Source organism: Bidens hawaiensis, unplaced genomic scaffold (assembly GCF_021521415.1).
Source record: "Bidens hawaiensis isolate Kalapana, Puna unplaced genomic scaffold, B.hawaiensis_p1.1 tig00014686_1, whole genome shotgun sequence".
In the NCBI taxonomy this organism is placed as follows: Eukaryota; Viridiplantae; Streptophyta; class Magnoliopsida; order Asterales; family Asteraceae; genus Bidens; species Bidens hawaiensis.
In genome coordinates this window covers 205,335-227,219 of record NW_027492284.1, presented here as the reverse complement: position 1 = coordinate 227,219, position 21,885 = coordinate 205,335, and the positions used below count along the sequence as shown (strand labels likewise).

The 21,885-nt window shown below is 36.1% G+C and overlaps 1 protein-coding gene and 1 pseudogene across 1 annotated transcript; one reads left to right on the top strand and one right to left on the bottom strand.

The window, feature by feature from the left end:
• Positions 1-10,820: 10,820 nt before the first annotated feature.
• On the top strand, positions 10,821-15,490 carry LOC143547240 (lipoxygenase 2, chloroplastic-like). The gene is made up of 9 exons (XM_077038714.1): positions 10,821-11,187; positions 11,518-11,780; positions 12,553-12,823; positions 13,193-13,510; positions 13,591-13,676; positions 13,763-13,834; positions 13,947-14,257; positions 14,361-14,627; positions 14,694-15,490. Exons 1-9 carry the CDS (start codon positions 10,821-10,823, stop codon positions 15,451-15,453), a joined length of 2,715 nt encoding a protein of 904 aa, XP_076894829.1. The 3' UTR covers positions 15,454-15,490.
• Positions 15,491-19,839: 4,349 nt separating this feature from the next.
• LOC143547253 (octanoyltransferase LIP2, mitochondrial pseudogene) lies at positions 19,840-20,835 on the bottom strand (annotated as a pseudogene).
• Between the last annotated feature and the right edge of the window lie 1,050 nt (positions 20,836-21,885).

Here is a 21,885-nt window from a genome sequence, read left to right as displayed (position 1 = left end):
GAAAATCCGCTGCAAAGAATTCATATTATCTACTGGGATCGAACCCATTAAACTGGGGACAAGCCTAATAAATAAACTGGGGACAAGCCCGTGCAACTGGGGACAAGCCCGTGTAATCTGGGGACAAGCCCGTGCAACTAAGGACAAGCCCATGTAATCTGGGGATAAGCCCGTGCAACTGGGGACAAGCCCGTGTAATCTGGGGACAAGCCCGTGAAACTGGGGACAAGCCCATAAAATAAACTGGGGACAAGCCCATAAAATAACCTGGGGACAAGCCCAACAAACTGGGGACAAGCCCAAACTGGGGACTGGCCCAAAGATTCGATGTAAACTGGGAACTTGCCCAAACCGGGATTTAGCCCAAACGTGAGATAACGTGAAAACGCTATAAAGGTATGGTACGTCTACCATAATTCGTAGGATCCTCCATATAGCCGGAGACAACGAAATTGTCAGCCACTAAGCGTGTACTGGTCCCGCTGCCCCGAACTATACGTCGGATAGCGTGCGCAACTGGCGATCGTGAGAAAGGTGAAAACCTTTAAACTGTAGGGGGATATGACCATGGCAAGGTCCTCATAAATCATCTCGGCCAATTCCACGGCCGAGTCAAATGTTGCGGGCTTACTAGACTTAACCAAAGTGCGAACATTCGGTGGAAGTCCCCTTACGTAACACTTGATCCTTTTAGCTTCGGTGTTCACCATGTCAGGTACCAACCTAGACATGCGGTTGAATTCAGTAGTATACTCCCGTTGTGTCATCTCTCCCGCTTTCAAGTTCAGAAACTTCATCTCCACTCTTTCAACTTCGGTATCAGCGCAGAACCTCTTCATCACCATGTCCTTTAGGTCATTCCATCTCATCGCCTTGATCTCTTCACGGGTCTTCCTTTGCTCCACACTCTCCCACCAATACATAGCCTCATCTTCAAATGATTGGGTGGCATAACCGACAGCTTGGTCAGGACGACACTCGCTGATTCGGATAATTTTATCCATGGAGGTTATCCATTGAAGAGTGGCGATTGCGTCTCCTAAACCAGTCAGCTTAGGCGGGTCACAACCTTTGAAGGACTTATAGTTGCAACCGCCTCGGCCCCTCTTCCTATCATCAACTTTCACAGACCTTACCTTGCTTGAATCACCCTTTTCCCTCTCATCATCTTTCCTACCATTACCACCTGCCCCTTCAACAGTTCTTTCACGGCTTCCAGCAGACCCTCCCGGATTAATATTCTTCACAGCAGTGGCTACAGCTTGAACAATAGCTGCTTGAATTGCGGGATCCAGTTGAACCCCTTCATTGTTTTCCGGGCTTCTTCCAGCTGCGCTTCCTTCAGCTTCGGTGTTGGAAGCTGTCTCAACCGAAGGTTGCTGGACACGACGAGGCATGCCGCGTCGTCCAGTGCGACCTCCAGCTCCAACAATGTCTCCAGCTCCAGCCATTGTATTCTAAGGGAAAACACAACATCCTCACTCAAGGAACTATCTAGTACAAGGATAGCAAGGCTAACAGGTAATAACAGTGGCCAGCTATGACTAGCTGATCACGTTGCTTTCCGTGTCCTATACACTTCCCTTTATGAGTCTATTTGTGCTGGTCCTACTTAAGCAGTTAGTCAAATCAAACAATCAATTACTTCTATCCTTATCGTTCACATATCTTTCCTTTCTCATTAACATATATCATTTAATCATACACTTTACCTTTACTGATCTTGCTTGAGCGACACATGGCATTCTTGAACTGGCATCTTCTTTCCTTTCTTACTTAAATCCCATACTCTGTTCGAGTCTAAGCATGTAGGATGCTTAAATCTCTTGAACTTATGCTCTGATACCAACTTGTAAGGCCCCGAACTCGGTAGCCTTACTTTAGCGTCGGATTTACTCATAAACACAGTTCTTACAAATCAGAGTTCATTAAAACTTCGCGGAGTATAAAAGCTTTCATTAAACATTTCATAACAAAACACGTCTTGTCTTAAAACATCATGTTGTCTTTCAAAATAAAACGAAACATTAACTTAAAAGTCTTGAGTCTTCCGATGCCAGCCTCTTATTCTGTGCCACGTGTCTCCTCAAGCGAGCTGCCACTTCCTACTCACCTGCGTGCATACTAAAAGTCAGCTACGCTGAGTGAGTTCTAGTTAATCAGGCAACATACAACTTATTCCCATATATTTCTTCCCGTATCCGAAGACACATATTACTACCTTAACCTCGTATAAATATCCATAGGAGGATCGTCACGTAATATCTATTAAAAGAACCATATTACTACCTTAACCTCGTATAAATATCCATAGGAGGATCGTCACGTAATATCTATTAAAAGAACCATTACCATTACCATACTATATATAATTTCCATAGGAGGAACACTCTGTATACTTTCCATAGAAGGAACACTATACTTTCCATAGAAGGAACACTATACTTTCCATAGAAGGAACATTATACTTTCCATAGAATGAACACTATACTATCCATAGAAGGAACACTATACTTTCCATGGAATGAACACTATACTTTCCATAGAAGGAACATTATACTATCCATAGAAGGAACACTATACTTTCCATAAAAGGAACTCTATACTTTCCATAAAAGGAACTCTATATATTATCCATATAAGGAACACTATCTATAAGTTATTCTTTAATATCCATGTAAGGAGCTAATCACTTCCCTTGACGATACGTGCAATATCCGAAGATCGTTCACGTACCGACAAGCTTTCATTCATAATGTTCATACATCATCCTTACATTACATACAATATTAATATCTTTATTTATATCCTGACAGTACGTGCAATATCCGAAGATCGTTCACGTACCGTCAAGCAATCAATCATATCTATCACATATATCATACGCGTCATATGCTTACCATTTAAGGTAAGTGTATTAACTATCACATTGAGTATGCACACAGCCTCGAAAACGTAACACATAAATGGGGCTAGAAACTCACCTGAACACGGTCACGTTCACCGTTAATCGTAATCCCTTTCTTCAGCTGTGCACGGCTGACTGTATAACAAACATACGTGTCAATACTCGTCTGATCTACTCTGGTGGCCTAGTATTAGCTTACTTTAACTTATCGCTTTTAATTTATTTTCTAATCGAACTTGGCTTTAGGCGAAGTTAAACCTCAGGCGAACTTGGCTTTAGGCGAAGTTAAACCTCAGGCAAACTTGGCTTTAGGCGAAGTTAAACCTTAGGCGAACTTAGCTTTACAGCGAAGTTAAACCTCAGGCGAACTTGGCTTTAGGCGAAGTTAAACCTTAGGCGAACTTAGCTTTACAGCGAAGTTGCCATCAAGCGAACTTGGCTTCAGGCGAAGTTGTCATCAGGCGAACTTGGCCTCAGGCGAAGTTACCAGTTAGGCGTACTTAACTTTACAGCGAAGTTGCCATCAGGCGAACTTAGCTTGCAGGCGAAGTTCATCAGGCGAACTTAGCTTGCAAGCGAAGTTCATCGCTGTGAAGGCGAAGTTGCCCAGTTGCAAGCGAAGTTGTCCAGATCAGCCGCTGTTCGGTTTCTGACCAGTATTTTGAGCGATTTTAACACCCTTGCTATGGTTCAATATCACCCACTACGCTTCCCGGCCATTTTCAGTCGCTTATACACTAAAAAGCTTGGATCTTTAAACTTCAAAGATCAAGAATCATACCTTTTTGAGCTTGTTTGGATCTCGTTTAACTTGTTAACACAACTAATCGCTCTCTCTCTCTCGGATCTGCCCGTTCCTCTCCTCGGATCTGCCCGGTTCCGGCCGCCGGCGAAGTTATGGTGTTGTGTGTGTTTTTGGAGTGTGTTTGGATAATGATAGAAATGAAGATATTTTGGGGTGCTAGGGTATTTATATCCCTGAAATCCCATGGACCTAAGGCCCATTCTCATTTAACCCATCTCCATTAATCCAAGTCCATAACCCACATCCATTACCCAACACTAGCTCGACCCATACCAACTCCTACTCTACTATTTATTTCCTGACAACCCGAGTAAACTTTCCCTCTATTAGTAAGTAATATAATTAATATCACTTTGAAATTTCGGGATGTTACACACATTGTATTGCTTTAATAGTATTTAAAGATGTCAAAAAACCAAAACAAATCAACAATTGGTCTGTACTACTCCAGGCCAGGCCGCCCATAATTCAGCATCATACTGGGCCTACGTTTATTGGGCTGGAAAATTGAATTTATCATGCTCAGCTAAAACTAGGGCTGTCTAAACCGCTCGTCTCTCGAACTCGGTCGGCGCTCGCTTGGAAATTGCTCGGAAAATGCTCGCTCGTTTTCCGCTCGATTGCAAACGAGCCGCTCAACTTGGTTAGGTTTGCAAACAAGTCAAGCAACGAGCAAAGGTTTGTTCGGTTCAGTTCGGTTCGGCTCAAATATTTTTAATTTATTTTATATATAATTATATATGAACAAATATATAAATATATAGACAAAACACATAAATATAAGCTTACAATTTTTTTAACCCCTTAAAATTTTTCCTATTCCATCAATTTTATAGTTTTATTTGTTCGATTCAAGTTTTTAGAATATTATAAATTTGTTTACATGATCATTTTATCTCACTTCCAACTTACTTTTAATAAAAATTTACAATCTATTACACGTTTGTCTAAAAACTACTAATTTATTTATAAATTATATAATTTACAACCTTCAAACTTGTTTCTATTGAAAATTTTAAAGTGAAAAAGAAATAGATAATGCTCGAAATCGTTTGATGTTCGATCGAAAAATGCTCGATTCGATTTTGGCTCGTTTCGCTTTACACTCAGTTCGAATTTCAGCCGTTCAGTTCGGTTGTAAACGAGCCAAGCAACGAGCAAGCATCCGCCCGGTTCGGACCGGCTCGTGAACAACCCTAGCTCAAACGAGTCTTGTAGAACCAATTCACACTTGGACTCGTCTAACATCATCAAACCCGAACCACAATGGGTATTGGATTCAGGTCGTGTCAGTTTTGAACCGTTGATCAGGCCTAGCTAGGGTTAAGCACGGTTCTGTTCGATTCAATTATTAGGCGAAACTCAAACCGAAACCGATGTAATCGGTTATTTGAATATACAAACCGTTCGGTTTTCCGGTTTTTTGGTTATTTTTGGTTCGGTTTTTTTGTTTTTTTTCAATTATGTGTTGACATTAAAAAAAAATGAAAATGCATATTTTAAGCTTATATAAAAACGTATTAGAATACCTCATATATATTGAATTTAAAAAACAAAAATAGGCATGTGTCACGTGGAACTATACGAATACAAAATTGCTAAATAAGTTTAAAATTCTATAAAGTTCTTAATTAAAAAGCATTGTAAGTTTAGTCTCAATCTTCATCCATTATCTTAATTATCTTTAAAGATTAGTTCATTTACTAATCATTTGATAATCTTTATCATCAATCGGTTCATTTCGGTTTTTTTTTTATTTTTTTAAAATGGATAACCGAATCAAAACCGTAAATTCGGTTTTTCAAAAAAAACAAAAAATTAATCGTCGGTTAATGCTTCGGTTCGATTTTTTTCGGTGCTGTTTTTCGGTTAATTAGGTTTTGGTTCGGTTAATCTGTTTTCTACTCACCCCTAGGCCTAGTGGTTAGTGAGAAGTTTTGTAGGGGTTATCAATGCCTCATTAGTGCGACGATTATTTAAAGTGATCACTACGTATTTTAGCATGGGCGGATCTAGTATGTATATTGTGGGTTCACGGGAACTCACCGAGTTTCGGATTTTTAATAGAATGTCTATATAAAAAATTGGAGTGAACCCACATATTAAACGTTGAGTGAACCGATAAACAAAATGAACTCCGGTCTATTGGTTAAGAGTTTGCATTCAAACTGGGACAACCCCAGGTCGAATCCCCTTGAAAGCGAGTTTTTATCTCTTTCTTTTTTTTTTAAATACACAGCCACTCCACCTTTCAGATAGTGTTTTTCTTTTCTTTTACAAAATTTACACTTATTGAAATTAGTTGTTGAAACTTGATTCTCTGTTATGAGAAAGTTTCTCCCAATGGAAGACGCGATGAGGTTCCACAACAAGTGGTTAATGGTGAGGGAAGAGGTTTTCGTTCTAATTATTTTGATCCATATAGAACAGGTTCGGGTATATCATAAATGTTAAGTCATTGGTCATTGTTCATATTTGTTGAGTCATTGGTCAATGGTCATACAATGTTGATTCTGGAACAATATTACAATAACCTGCATTCATGTAGTAGCAATTGCAATATTGTGCTAGTCCTCAAAAGAATTATCGATTTATAAATCTGCAAATTTAGTTGCCTGCCTTCAAACTTAATTATCAATTTTGAATATCTCTTAACTTAATGATTTAATCATTTTAATACTTCTTTCTAAACTAACATGTGCTTAATTTAGTTAAAAACTCATTTTGACCCGAAATGAATGTACAATATTCTTAAACAACAGCGTACCTGACCCGTTCAAACCATTTTTCCACGTAAAACCACTTGTCTATATTACAACGAGCCCAATCTTTGGATTACCCGACCCGAACAGTTTAACCGACATGAAAATTTTTATGCTCGGTCCGTATGAAAATCGAGCATCTAAAAACAGTGAACCAACTGAAAAAAATTCCTATATCCGTCACTGTATCTTAGACCGTGTGTAGTGGATAATGTCTCTATGAAGCGTTGTGCTTCATGTGGCGCTACGTTACGTCACTATAGAGGTGTGTAAATTGTATGAAATAATTTTCATTGGAATCATTACCCCCATTATTTTTTTATTATTATATTTTTATTAAAATAAAATATAAAAACACATTCACCACTCATTCTTCAACCAGTCATCACCCATCAATCACAATCCTTCACTACAAACGTTATGTGTGAAGCGCCCCCCACCTTCAAACCCTCCAAGGCACCTCTGGGTGGGGGTGTTTCTATCGTTTTGGGGTGTTTGGTTAGAGAAGGCGGCCCACTGTGAATGTTCTTATATAAAAATTGGTCATAAGGTCTCTACCAATCATATATCCACAAGTAGTACATAACATAGTAAATAAATGTGCATAAAAAGTCAAACCCTCACAACAATATGATCCCCATATATAGGCCATATCTTTCAATATCTTCTCGATACATATGTATATGATTTATTGGTTTCAATTATTATACAGGCATACAGCAGGAGAATAGATTTAAAATTAAAAATGCTCATAAAAAATTACTGCAACAGGCCAACTAGTATCAGTAAGAATCACGTTGGTTTGGTAATTATGTGTAGGGTTGTTCATGAACCGAGTCAAACCGAACGCCAACTTTCTGATACTTGGTTTGGTTTGAAAGCGAGCCAAACCTAACGGATTGAATTTAAAGAAACGAGCGATATTATTATGTTTGAACTTGGTTTGGTTGAAACTGAGCGGCTTGATTCGGCTTGGTTTTGCTTGATTTCGTACAAAGTCTTCAATTTTAAATTTCTAAAACTTAAAAATATCATTGATTTAAGACTTTCAACTCTAAAATGTTTAAACTCAAAGTTAACAACAAAACATATATAAAATGAGCGGCTAGGATTTAAATTTGAACTTTGAAGTCAATACAAAAGAAGGAAATTTTAAAAACTTAAAAAATAAGTAGTATACCTTTATATATACATAAACTTTATATATAAAACTAATAAACAAAAAAGAATTAAGCAAAACGAACCGAACCAAACCAAGCGAGGCTTGACTCGTGCTTGGCTTTTTTTTAAACCGATCTGAGCCGACGGCTCACTTCCAAACCGAGCCAAAATCAAACGAGGATTTTTCAAGTAATTAGCAAGCGAAGAACGGTTTAAAAAAACCCTGATCATGTGAAAATAAATTACTGCAACAGGCCGCCAACCCATATCTTTCAATATCTTCTCGGTACATGTGTATCAGTGTATACACGCACATGAGCCATGTAGTAAAACAAGATATAATACTAGCATTTAAGTCATGTGAGAAAAAAATTATAAGATATGATATTATTTAAATGCATTTTATTGTACGAGGCCTTGAATAATTTAAAGCAAAACTGGTTAAATAATAATTCAAATCTGGTCACTGATCTTTAGCCCATGTGTAACTAAGATCTTCAACGACCTTAATATATTGATTCTCGAAGTTTTTAACATTATTCGAAACTAAATAAAGTTTACAAGTTAAGATTTTATGTAAATAGGTCCCGAGTCCCGACCCAACTTATATGGTTCATTACTTTCATGCCTTGAACCTTTTGCTTTTATAAATCTATCAAGGAGCTATTTAGTAATTCATATGTGATTGCAAACAATCTCAGACAAACTTGTTTGTGGGTAATTTTTAACAGACCACTAGCACGGTTAGAGTAGGGCCGTTTCAGAAAATCCTTAAAAACTTTTGGACCAAAGGCGAGAACAAATTTGAGTCTTCAATAAAAGAATTTTGTAGGGCTTAAACACTTGATTTTTTTAAATGTGTTTATTGGGTTGTGCAGACTAAAAGTTTATAAAAAATGAGCTTAGATGAATTAGATGATTTGGTTTAAACATTAAGAATACATATTTTTTTAAAATAAATATAGGATATGGGACTAGGATATTTTCAAAACTTCTATGGGTCTGTGGGAACTTTGAGAACTTCTAGGACATTTAAGGCTGATGTAACGGATCTTAACGAGATTGATTTGTACAAAATGTACAATCAAGGGTACGAATCCCCTTGAATAACGTTAATGAGTATAGACGAGTAGAATAAACACGCAATTACTTCAATCTTGTCTTCTATTGATTATAACGATTTACAATCAATTCCAAGACTCCATTAACTCAAGCAAACCAGAATAGCTAGCCCCAACCATAAACCGGATACATATATTTATATTGATATATGTTCTTTGGGCTTGGGCTTTCAACGAACTTAATCAAGTTCGTTCCTTGGTCTGCACGGACTTAACAAGTTCGTTCTAACTTCTAAGTTCACTCACACTAACTATTACATAGCAGTTACATGATAAACAAACATCCTATCTATGAAGTTGTTGTCACCCAAAATACACCAACAGCATGAAACCGTCGCCCCCAATCCCCTATCACCCCCCCCCCCCCAAAAAAAATCCTTTTGGTGGCGGCACTGGGTCAGAGTCTGAATGAGATTTTAATTAGTTGTTGATTTTGATGAATAATTCCTTGGTAATGTGTCACTAACTTTAAAAATGTTATTTCTGACAAGATGTTTACTCATTTTTCAAACTTTGTCCGTGGGAGACATTTTGCAACAAATGTTCCATCGATTATCATTTGGAAGATGTGCTTATAGATACAACTCGAACGTCAATTATGTTTAGATGAATAATCCGCTCAATACCTATAAATACTCTTGGTTTTCAACCTTCATGTTTTTCTTACGTTTTACGTGAACCCCTTTATTTGGCGGTAACTACTTTGTTGGAATTGGAGTTCTCGTAATTAAAATCGACCATATGCATGTATCTTAAGGAGGCATTTAACATATGTTAGTTTTCTACTTGTGGCCATGGACCCTTCATATGTGTCTGTGGTAACCTTGTGTGCATTCATTCAGACTTCTACATCCATGAGCCAGACTATGTAAAATAGGTTTCCTTGTGTGTATAGGTTTCTCATGTTGTTAGAATGTGTGAACAAGCAACCTACAATGTATAAAAATGTATTATGATTTCAACATATATAGGAACTCATGGCCGATTCAGGATGGGTTGACTCATAACTAAATGTGCCAAAAAGTGGATTTGCATAGTTTCACACGTTTTTAGAACATATATGTATAAAAATTTTCAAACGAAAATACATAAATTTACACTAATGAACAAAAAGTATGAGGTCATAAGGAAGCTCCACCCATGACTGTGTTGGATATGCAGTCATGAACTCCATTATCGCCACAACTCTCGCCCTACTTAACTAGCTTGTTTTTCTATTGCATTGTAATAATCATAAACTTATTTTGTATCTTATTACATATTTTGATAATAATGAATTTTTAATTTACAATAGTTAGCTTGCATTTAGAATGTGCAAATTAATCACATTTACATGAAACCGCCAACACTTTTATTTAAACTTTGTAAGAGAAAAAAAATATATCACCAATGAGAAAGGAGTTATTAGTAATCTGACGAATTCTTTACTAAAACTAATAATTTTTTTATGGGAGTATCACCGGGCGACGTTTAAAAGGTAAATATAAATTCTTGATGCTCATAAATTAAGATGAATGAAATACACTTTTAACTGTTGTACAAAAGGGGATAGTGATATGTCAGCATAGCTTGTTGCCTTGTTATCCGCTTACCTTTTATCTCAATGCTGTGGTGGAAATGTATACTAAAACCGATCTTCCGGTACAAACTCTAATTTCAATGTGTTTTAGTAATGCAATTGATTATATTAGTTAAATAAATCTTGTTACACGTTCATCGAAGTTTGATGACGAAACCATACATATTTGTATACAACAAGTTACAACATTGATCGATGGACTTGAATCCCGATCTTATTCATAATAAAATATAACATGTGATATAACTTTTCACGTGATGTGGGATTTTTAACGTCTAATTTTATGAAATATAATAAACTTGATATAATTATTATATTTATAAATCACAGAAGTGTATAATTTCGTGGGTGTAATATCCTTTTTACCCTTCATTCAAATAAGTCCCGATCACATTCCACCAGCCTATAAATAGATATTCTTGTGTCCAACATTCAAATCACACAAACAAATAAGAGCATTGAGCAAAATAAACAAAAAAAAATCATGTTAAAGCCACAAATCAACCAATCTCACTCTCTTCAAAAACTACTACCACTCCACAAGCCCTTCATCAATGGTGGCACCACCAATCACTCCTCCTCCTCCGCCTACTCGCCCGCCATCCTCCACCAACCAACATTCACCAAGAAGCATAACTCTACTCTAGCTCGATCCACCTCAAGTGTTGGTAACATTAGAGCCGTAACGACTCCCCTTGTTATCAAGACCACTACTGTAATTGGTACCATCACCATCCAACCAGCCATTAGCTATGCCATTGGTGATTTACGTCCTAGTAGTCATTTTGCTACCATCTCGGATCTTAAAGCGGGGTCTTTCTCGTTGGAGCTCGTTTCTAATCATCTTGATCGTACATATATATACCCATTTTTATTTATTTAATTCAATGTATCAGGTTAAAAGTTATTTTCTCCGTCTCATTAAAAGTGTTCATATTTTCTTTTTTATTTGTCTCATTATAAATGTCAACTTTCAAAATTTATTAGCCAATTTCCAGTTTACCCTTAAGCACACACAACTATTATTAATAAATAATATTGATGGACCGGTTTCCGTTGACATTATTGTCATTTGGTAAGCAAAAAAGATAATCATTCAATCTACCTTAAACTTTGTGTTTTCAAACTATGACACTTTTAATGGAACGGAGGGAGTATTAATTTTTCATTACTTGTTATAGTGCAAGGAAACCGGAAGACGTTACAGGCGCCCGCGACATACGAAAAATCGGATTCTAGCATTAATAAGTACACATACACATGCAGCTTTGAGGTCCCTGAAAGTTTTGGGGAAATAGGAGCTATCTTGGTGGAAAGTGAGTATGATAAAAAAATGTTCTTTGAGACCATTGCTCTTGATAACGGTATTACTTTCACATGTGAATCTTGGATTCAGCCCAAAGCTGATGTCCCCGGGAAGAAAAGAATCTTTTTCACCGATAAGGTCCACTCTTTACTTATCTATATAGTATTTGCCGGGTCAACGAGGCTTAAATCAAAATAAGATTTTGAGGTTTTTTTATAACTGTTAAATAAAAAAATTACTTACTACAAGTTTTTCATGACCTATAATTTAGTAACAACTAAGCATATTTCTACACCAATATATTACTTTGAATTTACTTTACCCATTATAATATATATATATATAGGGTGAGGTTATTGTACAATAATTGCTTAACGTACGATAAGTACGCGAGACGCTCAAAGGCAAAAACAAAAACGCTCAAAGGCAAAAAATTCTAAAACCTCAGCCAAGAAAAACCTAAAATGCTTAAAAACGGTTTTCTTGAAAAAAGGTAAAAAGCTGATCGATTAACGATCAAAACTATTTTTTCGGTGAACCAATGATTAATTGGATATTTGTTGACGATTTTGAGATGTTGGGATGTGATTTCATGGATCGATTTCGTGAATATAGGGTATTCGCGTACCTATTGTACATTAAAGTATTATTGTATCGGATCATTTCTCTATATATGTATATATAATGTTTTTTTGGGCTTCAGTGTGGGTCTAAAGACCTAACTTATTTTCTTTAGCCCTGTTAATAGTTTATAATCTAAATTGATATGTTGTGACTTAATGAAAGTTTTACTACTCAATTCTATAGTTAAAGAACTAAGTTTAGCACAAGATAATTGTGAGGACCAACAAGAGAAAAACGCTTTCTTTATTCCCGCCAATTGTTCTAATTTGAATGTTTGTTTGTGTAGTCTTACCTTCCATCAGAAACGCCCGAGGCACTGAAGTCGTTAAGAGCGGAAGATCTGGAGTCTCTACGAGGCAACGGCGAAGGAGAGCGTCAACCGTATGACAGGATTTACGATTATGATGTTTATGACGATCTAGGAGATCCAGACACCTATGTATCCGACGATCAAGGAGATCCAGAAACGAACTTAACTTTAGCACGGCTGGTTCTTGGAGGCGAGAAACATCCTTACCCTAGGCGGTGCCGTACTGGTCGCCCTATGTCCCCTATAGGTACAATTTAGTTCACCAACACATTATCGAAAACAATCACATCATATAACATTCACGAACACAATAGAGCGAACACGGCCTTTGTGAACACGGCCTTTGTTCGTAATAGACATATATGTAGCATGTATTTATTTCCATATATCTAGTATTATTATTGATATATTGAGATGAATTATTTCAACAATAATACTAGATATGGAAATAAATACATGCTACATATACGTCTATTAGTTCGTGTTTGTTCATTTTGTTAATCAATCGCACAAAATTACTTGTTCATGCTCGTTCATTTAATAAACGTACGAACATAAACAAACTTCTTGACGAACAGTTCACGAATGAATTAATATAAGCATTTTGAAATTGCAGATCCGATGGCGGAGAGTAGGCCGCCACATACCCCGTTCTATGTACCATGCGATGAAGATTTTTCGGAGATAAAGGATTTACAGTTTGGAGCGACGTTTTTGTTCAATGTGCTCCATGAACTCATACCGGCTTTAGATGCAAAATACACAGACAAAGACAAGGGATTTCCGTTATTCACAGACATAGACTTGCTCTATAATCAAGGTGTTGATGTTCCTACCGCTGATAATGACATTGCAGCGCGTTTTCCTAAACTTGTCAAAGCGGTTGATGCTGCACATGCGGTTATCCAGTTTCCGACCCCTGAAACCATTGATAGTAAGCATTTATCCTTGTTTCATCTTCATGGTTTATTAGTGTAAGTTTTGTTTGTGTAATAATTATGGCTTTAATCACAGGGGACACGTTTTCTTGGTTTCGTGATGAGGAGTTTTGCAGACAAATGCTTGCTGGTCTCAACCCGTATGCCATACAGTTGGTCACGGTATGCTCATGTTAAAGATTAATCTCACTGTTAGGATAAATGATATATCGCATTTTAACTAAGATGTTGTCTTGTTATATAACTAGGATTGGCCGTTGACTAGTAAATTGGACCCTGAAATATACGGACCGCGTGAATCATCAATCACTAAGGAGATTGTATAGAAAGAGATAGGTGGTGTCATGACTTTTGATGAGGTAATGCAACATAATGTGTTTTAAAGTTATGAAGTGTTATCAAATTAAATATATTCTGATTATGCACTTGTAGGCTTTAGCACAAAATAAACTGTTCATGTTGGATTACCATGATTTGCTCCTACCTTATGTGAATAAAACGCGAGAGCTTAAAGGTACAACACTTTATGGTTCGAGAACTCTAATGTTCCTTACGCCTGAGGGAACATTACGCCCATTAGCCATTGAGTTGACTCGACCACCATCTGGACCATCTGGTGAGAACCCACGGTGGAATCATGTGTATACTCCCACTTGGAATGCTACGGGTGCCTGGCTATGGAAGCTAGCCAAGGCTCAAGTTCTTTCCCATGATTCGGCTTATCATGAGCTTGTTAGCCATTGGTTGGTTCTTTATTTTCTAGTTTCTACAACAATTTGTTTACATGTTTATGAATTTATGAAAATTTTGGAGTTGAACATTGTTTCGGTGTTCTTTACTATGCAGGCTAAGAACACATTGTGTTACAGAGCCTTACATAATTGCCACCAACCGCCATCTCAGCCAAATGCACCCTATTAAACGACTACTTCTCCCTCATTTCCGTTACACTATGCAAATCAATTCTCTAGCTCGATCAGCTCTCATTAACGCTGGTGGTGTCATCGAGTCAACATTTTCTCCTGGAAGATATTGTATGCAAATTTGTTCTGATGCATATGATCAGCTATGGCGGTTTGATCATGAGGCACTTCCGGCAGACTTAATTAGCAGGTACCCTTTTTACACAACATGACAAAACCAATAATGAAATTAATAATGTTGTATGGTATTGTTCAGGGGTATGGCGGTTGAAGATCCAAATGCACCACATGGTGTAAAACTAACGATCGAGGATTATCCATTTGCAAATGATGGTTTACTTATTTATGATGCCATCAAACAATGGGCTACTTCTTATGTCAACTACTACTACCCAGAATCAGATCTTGTGGCATCTGATATAGAGCTTCAAGCATGGTGGAATGAAATCCGTACAGTTGGTCACGCGGACAAAAGCGATGAAACATGGTGGCCACAGCTTGAAACCCAAGGCGATTTAGTTGGAATCCTTTCAACCATCATGTGGGTGGCTTCTGGTCACCATTCAGCGGTCAACTTTGGTCAATACAACTTTGGTGGTTACTTCCCGAACAGGCCAAGTATTGCAAGAACCAAAATGCCTAACGAGGACCCCACAGAAGACGAATGGGAGTCGTTTATTAAACGGCCCGAAGATGTGTTGTTGAAGTGTTTCCCGTCCCAAAGTCAAGCTACAAAAGTGATGGCAGTTTTGGATGTTTTATCAAGCCATTCACCAGATGAGGAGTATATTGGTGGGACCATTGAGCCGGCGTGGGAGGCGGTGCCGGCTATAAAGGTGGCCTTTGAGGAGTTTCAAAGAAGTCTGAACGAGCTAGAAAGTATTATAGACTCTAGAAACCGTGATCCGCTTTTGTTGAACCGAAGGGGTGCAGGGTTGGTTCCGTACCAACTTATGAAGCCATATTCTGGTAGAGGTGTGACCGGAAATGGTGTTCCAAACAGCATATCCATCTAGTTTTGTTTGGTTTGGTGGAGTAATGGTTTGTGTGATAATAAGGTCATAATCCATGGCATTGTTGTGTTTTATTTTGTTATGGTATAAGTTCATTTTATGTGTTGTATTATTGAGCTTGAAAATGTGATCAAGATGCCATGTTCTTATGGGTGTAAATCGTGTTGGGTTAGTCCTATCGAATTGTTGAAGTCGAAGCTAAACATGGCCATATGTTTGTTATGTATAAAACACTGTTGGTTATAACAAGCCAATATACCTTCATAGGAAACCATTAAAATTCATTTATTTTATATTTTCACTCTATTGTGTCCAATGTAAGCTACAGGATGGTGATAACTTCAACTCATAGGATTAACATTGTTTTACTATATAGTTGCTATCAAGGAAGTCGTAACAGGCAACCATCAACACAGCTATGATGGGCTGGGCCACAAAAAGTACATTAAGTTGGTCCTCATCACTAGAAGGCCCTACAGCCCACTGGCATGGACCACAGTTGAGTATGAAATCTCAACAACACTAGTAACCATTACTCACCTAAACAACCACCACTTGAATTTAAGCATGCATTTCCATTTTTCACCAAACATTTAAATATAAACACAAAATCAATAGTACCTATTTTCTGAACCTATTTGCACAGCACAAGCTACGATTTACCCGATATCTTGATACTTAGCTAATAATAAAAGAAAGACCATTTTCGAAACGTCCATTCAAATCAGATTTCATATCCAACAAGTTCGACTAGAGCGAAGATCATACATAAATTCACAAGATACTTGGAAAAAGAAAACCCTAAACAAGATAACGGGGTATTCTCATCGGCCCCAAGAACATATGAACCGACACATAGAATACGACCCGGAGCAAGAAACATAAACATAGACTTAAATGTTTGGACAAATTAACCGCCTCCTAAAATCAAACCGATAACATGACATAAACAAAACATGACTAAAAACCGACGATAGACTTAAAACGAGGGGCAAACACGTCATTTCTCACGTGCACTCGACACCAACTTCAGCCGCTCGATGAGGCTTGTTCTTCCTCCTACTCCCAACATGACGAAAACCATTAGTTCGGGTTCCATTCGGGCTCTCCTCTTTTACCAAACTACCCTTCTTTCCTTCCTTGTCTCTCTTCCTCTTACTCCCATTCAAATCAGAACTTGCATTATCTTCATCATCTTCATAATCATCATCTTCCTCAATCTTCTCAACATCTTCATCCATTAATGGCTTGTGGGGCCTACCTCTTCTTTTGTGAGCAAGGGTCTTATCATCTTCTCCACTTGCAGGATCACCATTGTTGTCTGTTAAACTCAACTTTTTACCTTTTCCTCTACCCCTACCCATTCTTGAAAACCAATCAAGAAACTTATAAAACTAGCTACAAAATCTGTTTCATATTCAAGAAAACTGTTAGTTTGAATGATTTGAACTAGAAAGAATCCTAAAGATGTAAGCTTGTTTGAATCAAACCCCTAGAAACCATACAAAGATGCATAAATCATAGATCCAAGAAACAAGATTTTGATAAGAAAATAATAATCATAAAACACAATAAGATTTAAGAAGAAAGTAACTAACCATGTGAGGTAGAGGTGAACTTGTTAAAGCATTCTTTTTTAATGTTTTTCAAGAACAAGAAACAGAAAACTAGATCAAGAAAGATGGTGTCATAATGTGATGAAGAAGGATGAGATATGGAAGAAGAAGATGTGTGTGGTTTGATTGGTTAATGAATGGGTAGTTTGGTAGTTAAGTCCAAATCCAAAGACAAGGTCCAGGGGTAGATTTGGTATATCTTGGAAAAAGTAGTTTATCTTCTTTTCTTTTTCTATTCTTTTCTTTTTGAACAATTTTCAGTAACTCAGTTTTTACAAGTTTGTTATTAAAATCACTCAAAATAATTACCTTTAAATTCACTCAAATTTAACAAATGATGTGAATTTTTTTTATAAATGACAAAAAATTTATAACTAAATGGAAATTTAAATTTAATTTGACTTCAATCGAACAATATTGTAAAAAATGGTTACTGTTTAGTGAATTTTCGTCATTACCTCCTACTTAAAGTGAATAAAAAAAACTAATCAGTAAATAGTAACTGGGATTCATATATATGTTCATTTAGATTATTTGAAACATGTTAATAGTTTATATAATGTCTAGATTTATTATTCATTAAACTTTTGAAGTTAAATGAAGAACAATATGTCTCTCCTTATATATTTGTGACGAAATGAATGACAAATGTAGTTTGAAATCATACCACCAAACACCAACACATATGATAAAACAAACAAAACATGATATAGAAAATATTTATGGCAAATTTGATTGTCATTATGTTGTATAATGAAAATGTGTTGATATGAATTAGTCATATTTATATAAGACCAGAAATGATACCCTTAAAATGAAGGTGACTGGTTATAGTACACCAAATCTACTAGCCACTTTTTTCCTTTTTCTTTTTGCATATATTCAACGGTATTGAGATAATGTACTACAATTCAACATTTATTGTAAATCAATTGCAAAATGCATAAGTACTCTAAAATAACAAATTGGAACTAATGGTTTAGCTTAGAGTGATTTACCTCATGTGTCCCTATAAAAAAGGACTTAATTATCCTATTTGATGGGGCTAGTTCTCTGACTTAATCCTTGTTGAGTTGGTAGTGAGTTAGTGGCAAATTAATAGAAGAGTAATAAAAAGTATATTTCTAGATAGTGTTGATAAAACTCTTTTTTTTTTCTTGTGACAAATGGTTTACAAGATATTTTCACACTTGTTTCCCTATCTAGAGATTGTCCATACTCTCAACATCATTGTGACATTGTCCATACTTTTTATGTATAAGTAAAACATCACACATCTGATTTGCTACTTTCATTGACACTTTCTTTAAATTGGTGACGTTAGCGACACCTTTCTTGATGTTGGAAAGACAGATTAATGCATTTTCATAGCGTGTATAAAATTACTATACAAAATATCCTGTCGACAAACTCTCTAATCTGGTTGTTATACAAGTATTTCACAAACCGATCCTTTAAAGATAGAGAAAGTTTTTGTTGGTGCAATTACGATGTTGAGTCACCGACAGCTCTAGAGGTGTCTTGTCAGCGCAAGAGTTGTAGTGACAAAAACACAAGAGATGTCTTGTCATCCCAAGAGCGAACTTTTTTTATTCAGTTCTTTTTCTAATACATAAAAGACTCAATCCTATTAGTATATCTTGTAATGTTGGCCCGCATCTTGACATATGCATTACGTATCATTATTGGTTTGCATTATATTTCTTTTTCTTTAAAAAATATATATCTCTTTTTTTAAACCATCTTTTCTTAAATCATTGTCACTTGTACCACAAGCAATGAATGAGATGCATAGCTTTACATAACTTGTCCTTTCTTCAATTTAGATACTCTTGGCTTAAAGTTATGTCTGGTATGGAGAGAGTGGTTATGTCCTAGGCAGACTAGAAATGGTTCAGAAGTTGGATGAAACCAATAAATATGGGAAGATTATAAATTAAAAAATATAAATCTCAAAATTCTATGTCATCATACAATAAGGTTATTTATCATATAGTGCTTGAGATTGTTTATTTAAACTTAAAAGTGTGTGTTTGCTTATTATTTTCTTACGGGTATACACTATTTAGCTTGATTTTACCTTGAACTTTAAGGCCATGTATTGTGGAATAACTAGTAAGAGCTAGTCATCACGTCACATCACTGCCACGTAGGTAACTAGTCATCTTGTTAATTTAAGCGTTGTGACTTAACTAGCCACTACCCCCATTAGAATAAAAAAACTATTTATAAAAAAAAAAAGTGATAAAATTGTCCAAACTTCAAGTTGAGGAGGAAGACAACGTTATGGTGATGACGCTTCCACCATGGCATCGCTCCACCTTCTTTTTGGGGCGGTGTGGAGGGGCACAGCATGCCCATATGGCATGACAAATAAAAAAAGTTTTGTTGAAAATGACAGTTTGATTAATTTCAGTTATCAAATAAATATACAAATTACAAATAACAAAGAATTTTCCATTTTCCAATAACAGTTTTGTTTTTAAAAAATAAATTAGATGGTTTTATATATTCAAAATATTTTTTTGTCGACATTTGGCTCGTTTCATTTAAGATTAATTCATTTCTATGTAGATTGTAGACCACCAAAACTACTTAATGCACCACCAAACTTGGTGTATTATTGTACTATATGTTGACAATATTTACAAATTACCTCAAATCTATATAGTAAATGAAGCACATGTAAGTATGTAACATTTAAAATGCACAAATGAAATCACTAATGCTCATAAATTATATGTTTGTTTCAAAAAGAATGAGAAAAACATATTCAGAAGTACAAACATACACATTGGTCAACTTTGATAGTCAACTATCAATTTCAACAACATCTATATCCTTCCAAATAATATCATTGTAACCAAACAACCTTGCAAAACAAGAAACCAACTGATCCTGAACAACCTCTTCATCAGGAAGCACCAAACTCGTCTCTCGCCTCAACGACGTAACATCCTTATCAGCAATTCCACACGGCACAATATGTTTAAAAAAAGTCAAATCCGGGTCAATGTTAAACGCTAGCCCGTGAGACGTAATCCCAGATGAAATCTGAACCCCGATCGCACCAATCTTTCTATCCCCAACCCACACACCTGTCTCACATTTCCTTTGACCGTGCGCTTTGACTCCATACAGAGCTGATAAGTCAACCATAGTTGACTCGAGATTTTCAACATATTTTCTAGCACCGAACCCGATATCTCTTAAGGAAATAATAGGGTATAAAATGGCTTGATGTGGGCCATGAAAGGTGATGTCACCACCTCTTTGTGTGTAGTGTAGTTCAGCGCCTAAGTTTTCAAGTTCTGATTCGGGAACTAGTAAATTGTGATCGGTTCTACGTTTACCGAGTGTGTACGTAGGCGGGTGTTGTAAGGACAAAAGGGTATCTGAAATCTTGTTGGTTTTTCTATCGGATGCTAGTTTTTCTTGCAGTTTAAGGGCTTTTAAGTAATTTACTGTACCCAGTCTCCATACCTCAAGATTACGTGGAATTCTCATTTCGGGTTTGAGGTCACCTGTAAAAATATATATGTATATATCACCATTTTGTATAGTAGCATTACACATATATATTTGTTGAAAAAGTAGTTTCATACTTTCATCAAAGTACAAGTAAATGTTTGTTGCAATGTCATTTGTATTTTCAAACTTATTAAACCTTAAAATACACTCTTTGGTTTGAAATACGGGTCGTGTGAAAATACAGGCTACTCACAAAGTCATGCAGCCCATATGACCATTTTTCGACTATCATATGGCTTGTATGATATGACAAACTCTGGTTACTGTGTGCAGAGTTGATCATCATACGACCCATATGACTTTGACTCGAGATTTTCAACGCATTGAGCCTGTCACATTATAAAATCCGTATAACAGGGGCAAAAAATGGTTATAAGGGGTCGTATGACTTTATCAGTGTTCACATCAGTCATTTCTTGTCAGACAAAATCATCATACGGGCTGTATGATTTGCCCCTCGTATGACCCATATGGCCATTTTCTCCATGTCATATGTATGACACATACACATCAGTGGCGTCTAAATAATGTGTCAGTAGTGTAGTAGTGTTTGCTGGGCTCTGCCCAAAAAAAATATGTATGATTATTCATTTATGATGTCAACAGACTCAATCTTTAATCCATGAAGTAGCAAACATAATTCATCATGTCGCGGTTGAAACCGGAGCTGGCCGTACATATTGAAATGCTAATTATTTACTTATTTAGTATGAGATATAATATATATATTAGACATAGTTAAAATATAGTTAACCAAAGTTTTAATTAATACGAGCAAACTTGTCTATTACAACTTTAATTTAACCAAATTTCTAGTATGGTTTTTTATAATCTTTGTTCTTGTTATGATTTCGCATTCTATTTATTCTAATAAGGTTTATTATTTATCAGACTAAAGTTATCTTTGTTCATAGTATGATTCTCTTAATAACATATTAGTTGATGTTTAGTTTGTAGTGAATGTATATGTAGATTAATAATTCTTATTTTAAATTTTAAACTCAATTTTTTTTATCAAAGTACAAACTATATCAAAACCTAATCGTTGGTAATGGTTCGGTTTAGTTGGGTTTTAATTAGAAACAGTTTAGTTTCGGTTTCGACGAAAAAAAAAACCGTGTGAAGTTGGCTCATGGTTTAATTTAAAAAACCATCAAAAGCAAACCGCATACACTTTTGCATAACTTTTTTTACTTCGAAAACTTTAGAAATATGATACTCAAATTAAAGATAATATGCTCATTTTGATGATGCCATTTATTTTAAAAAATATTAACGTAAGAAAAAG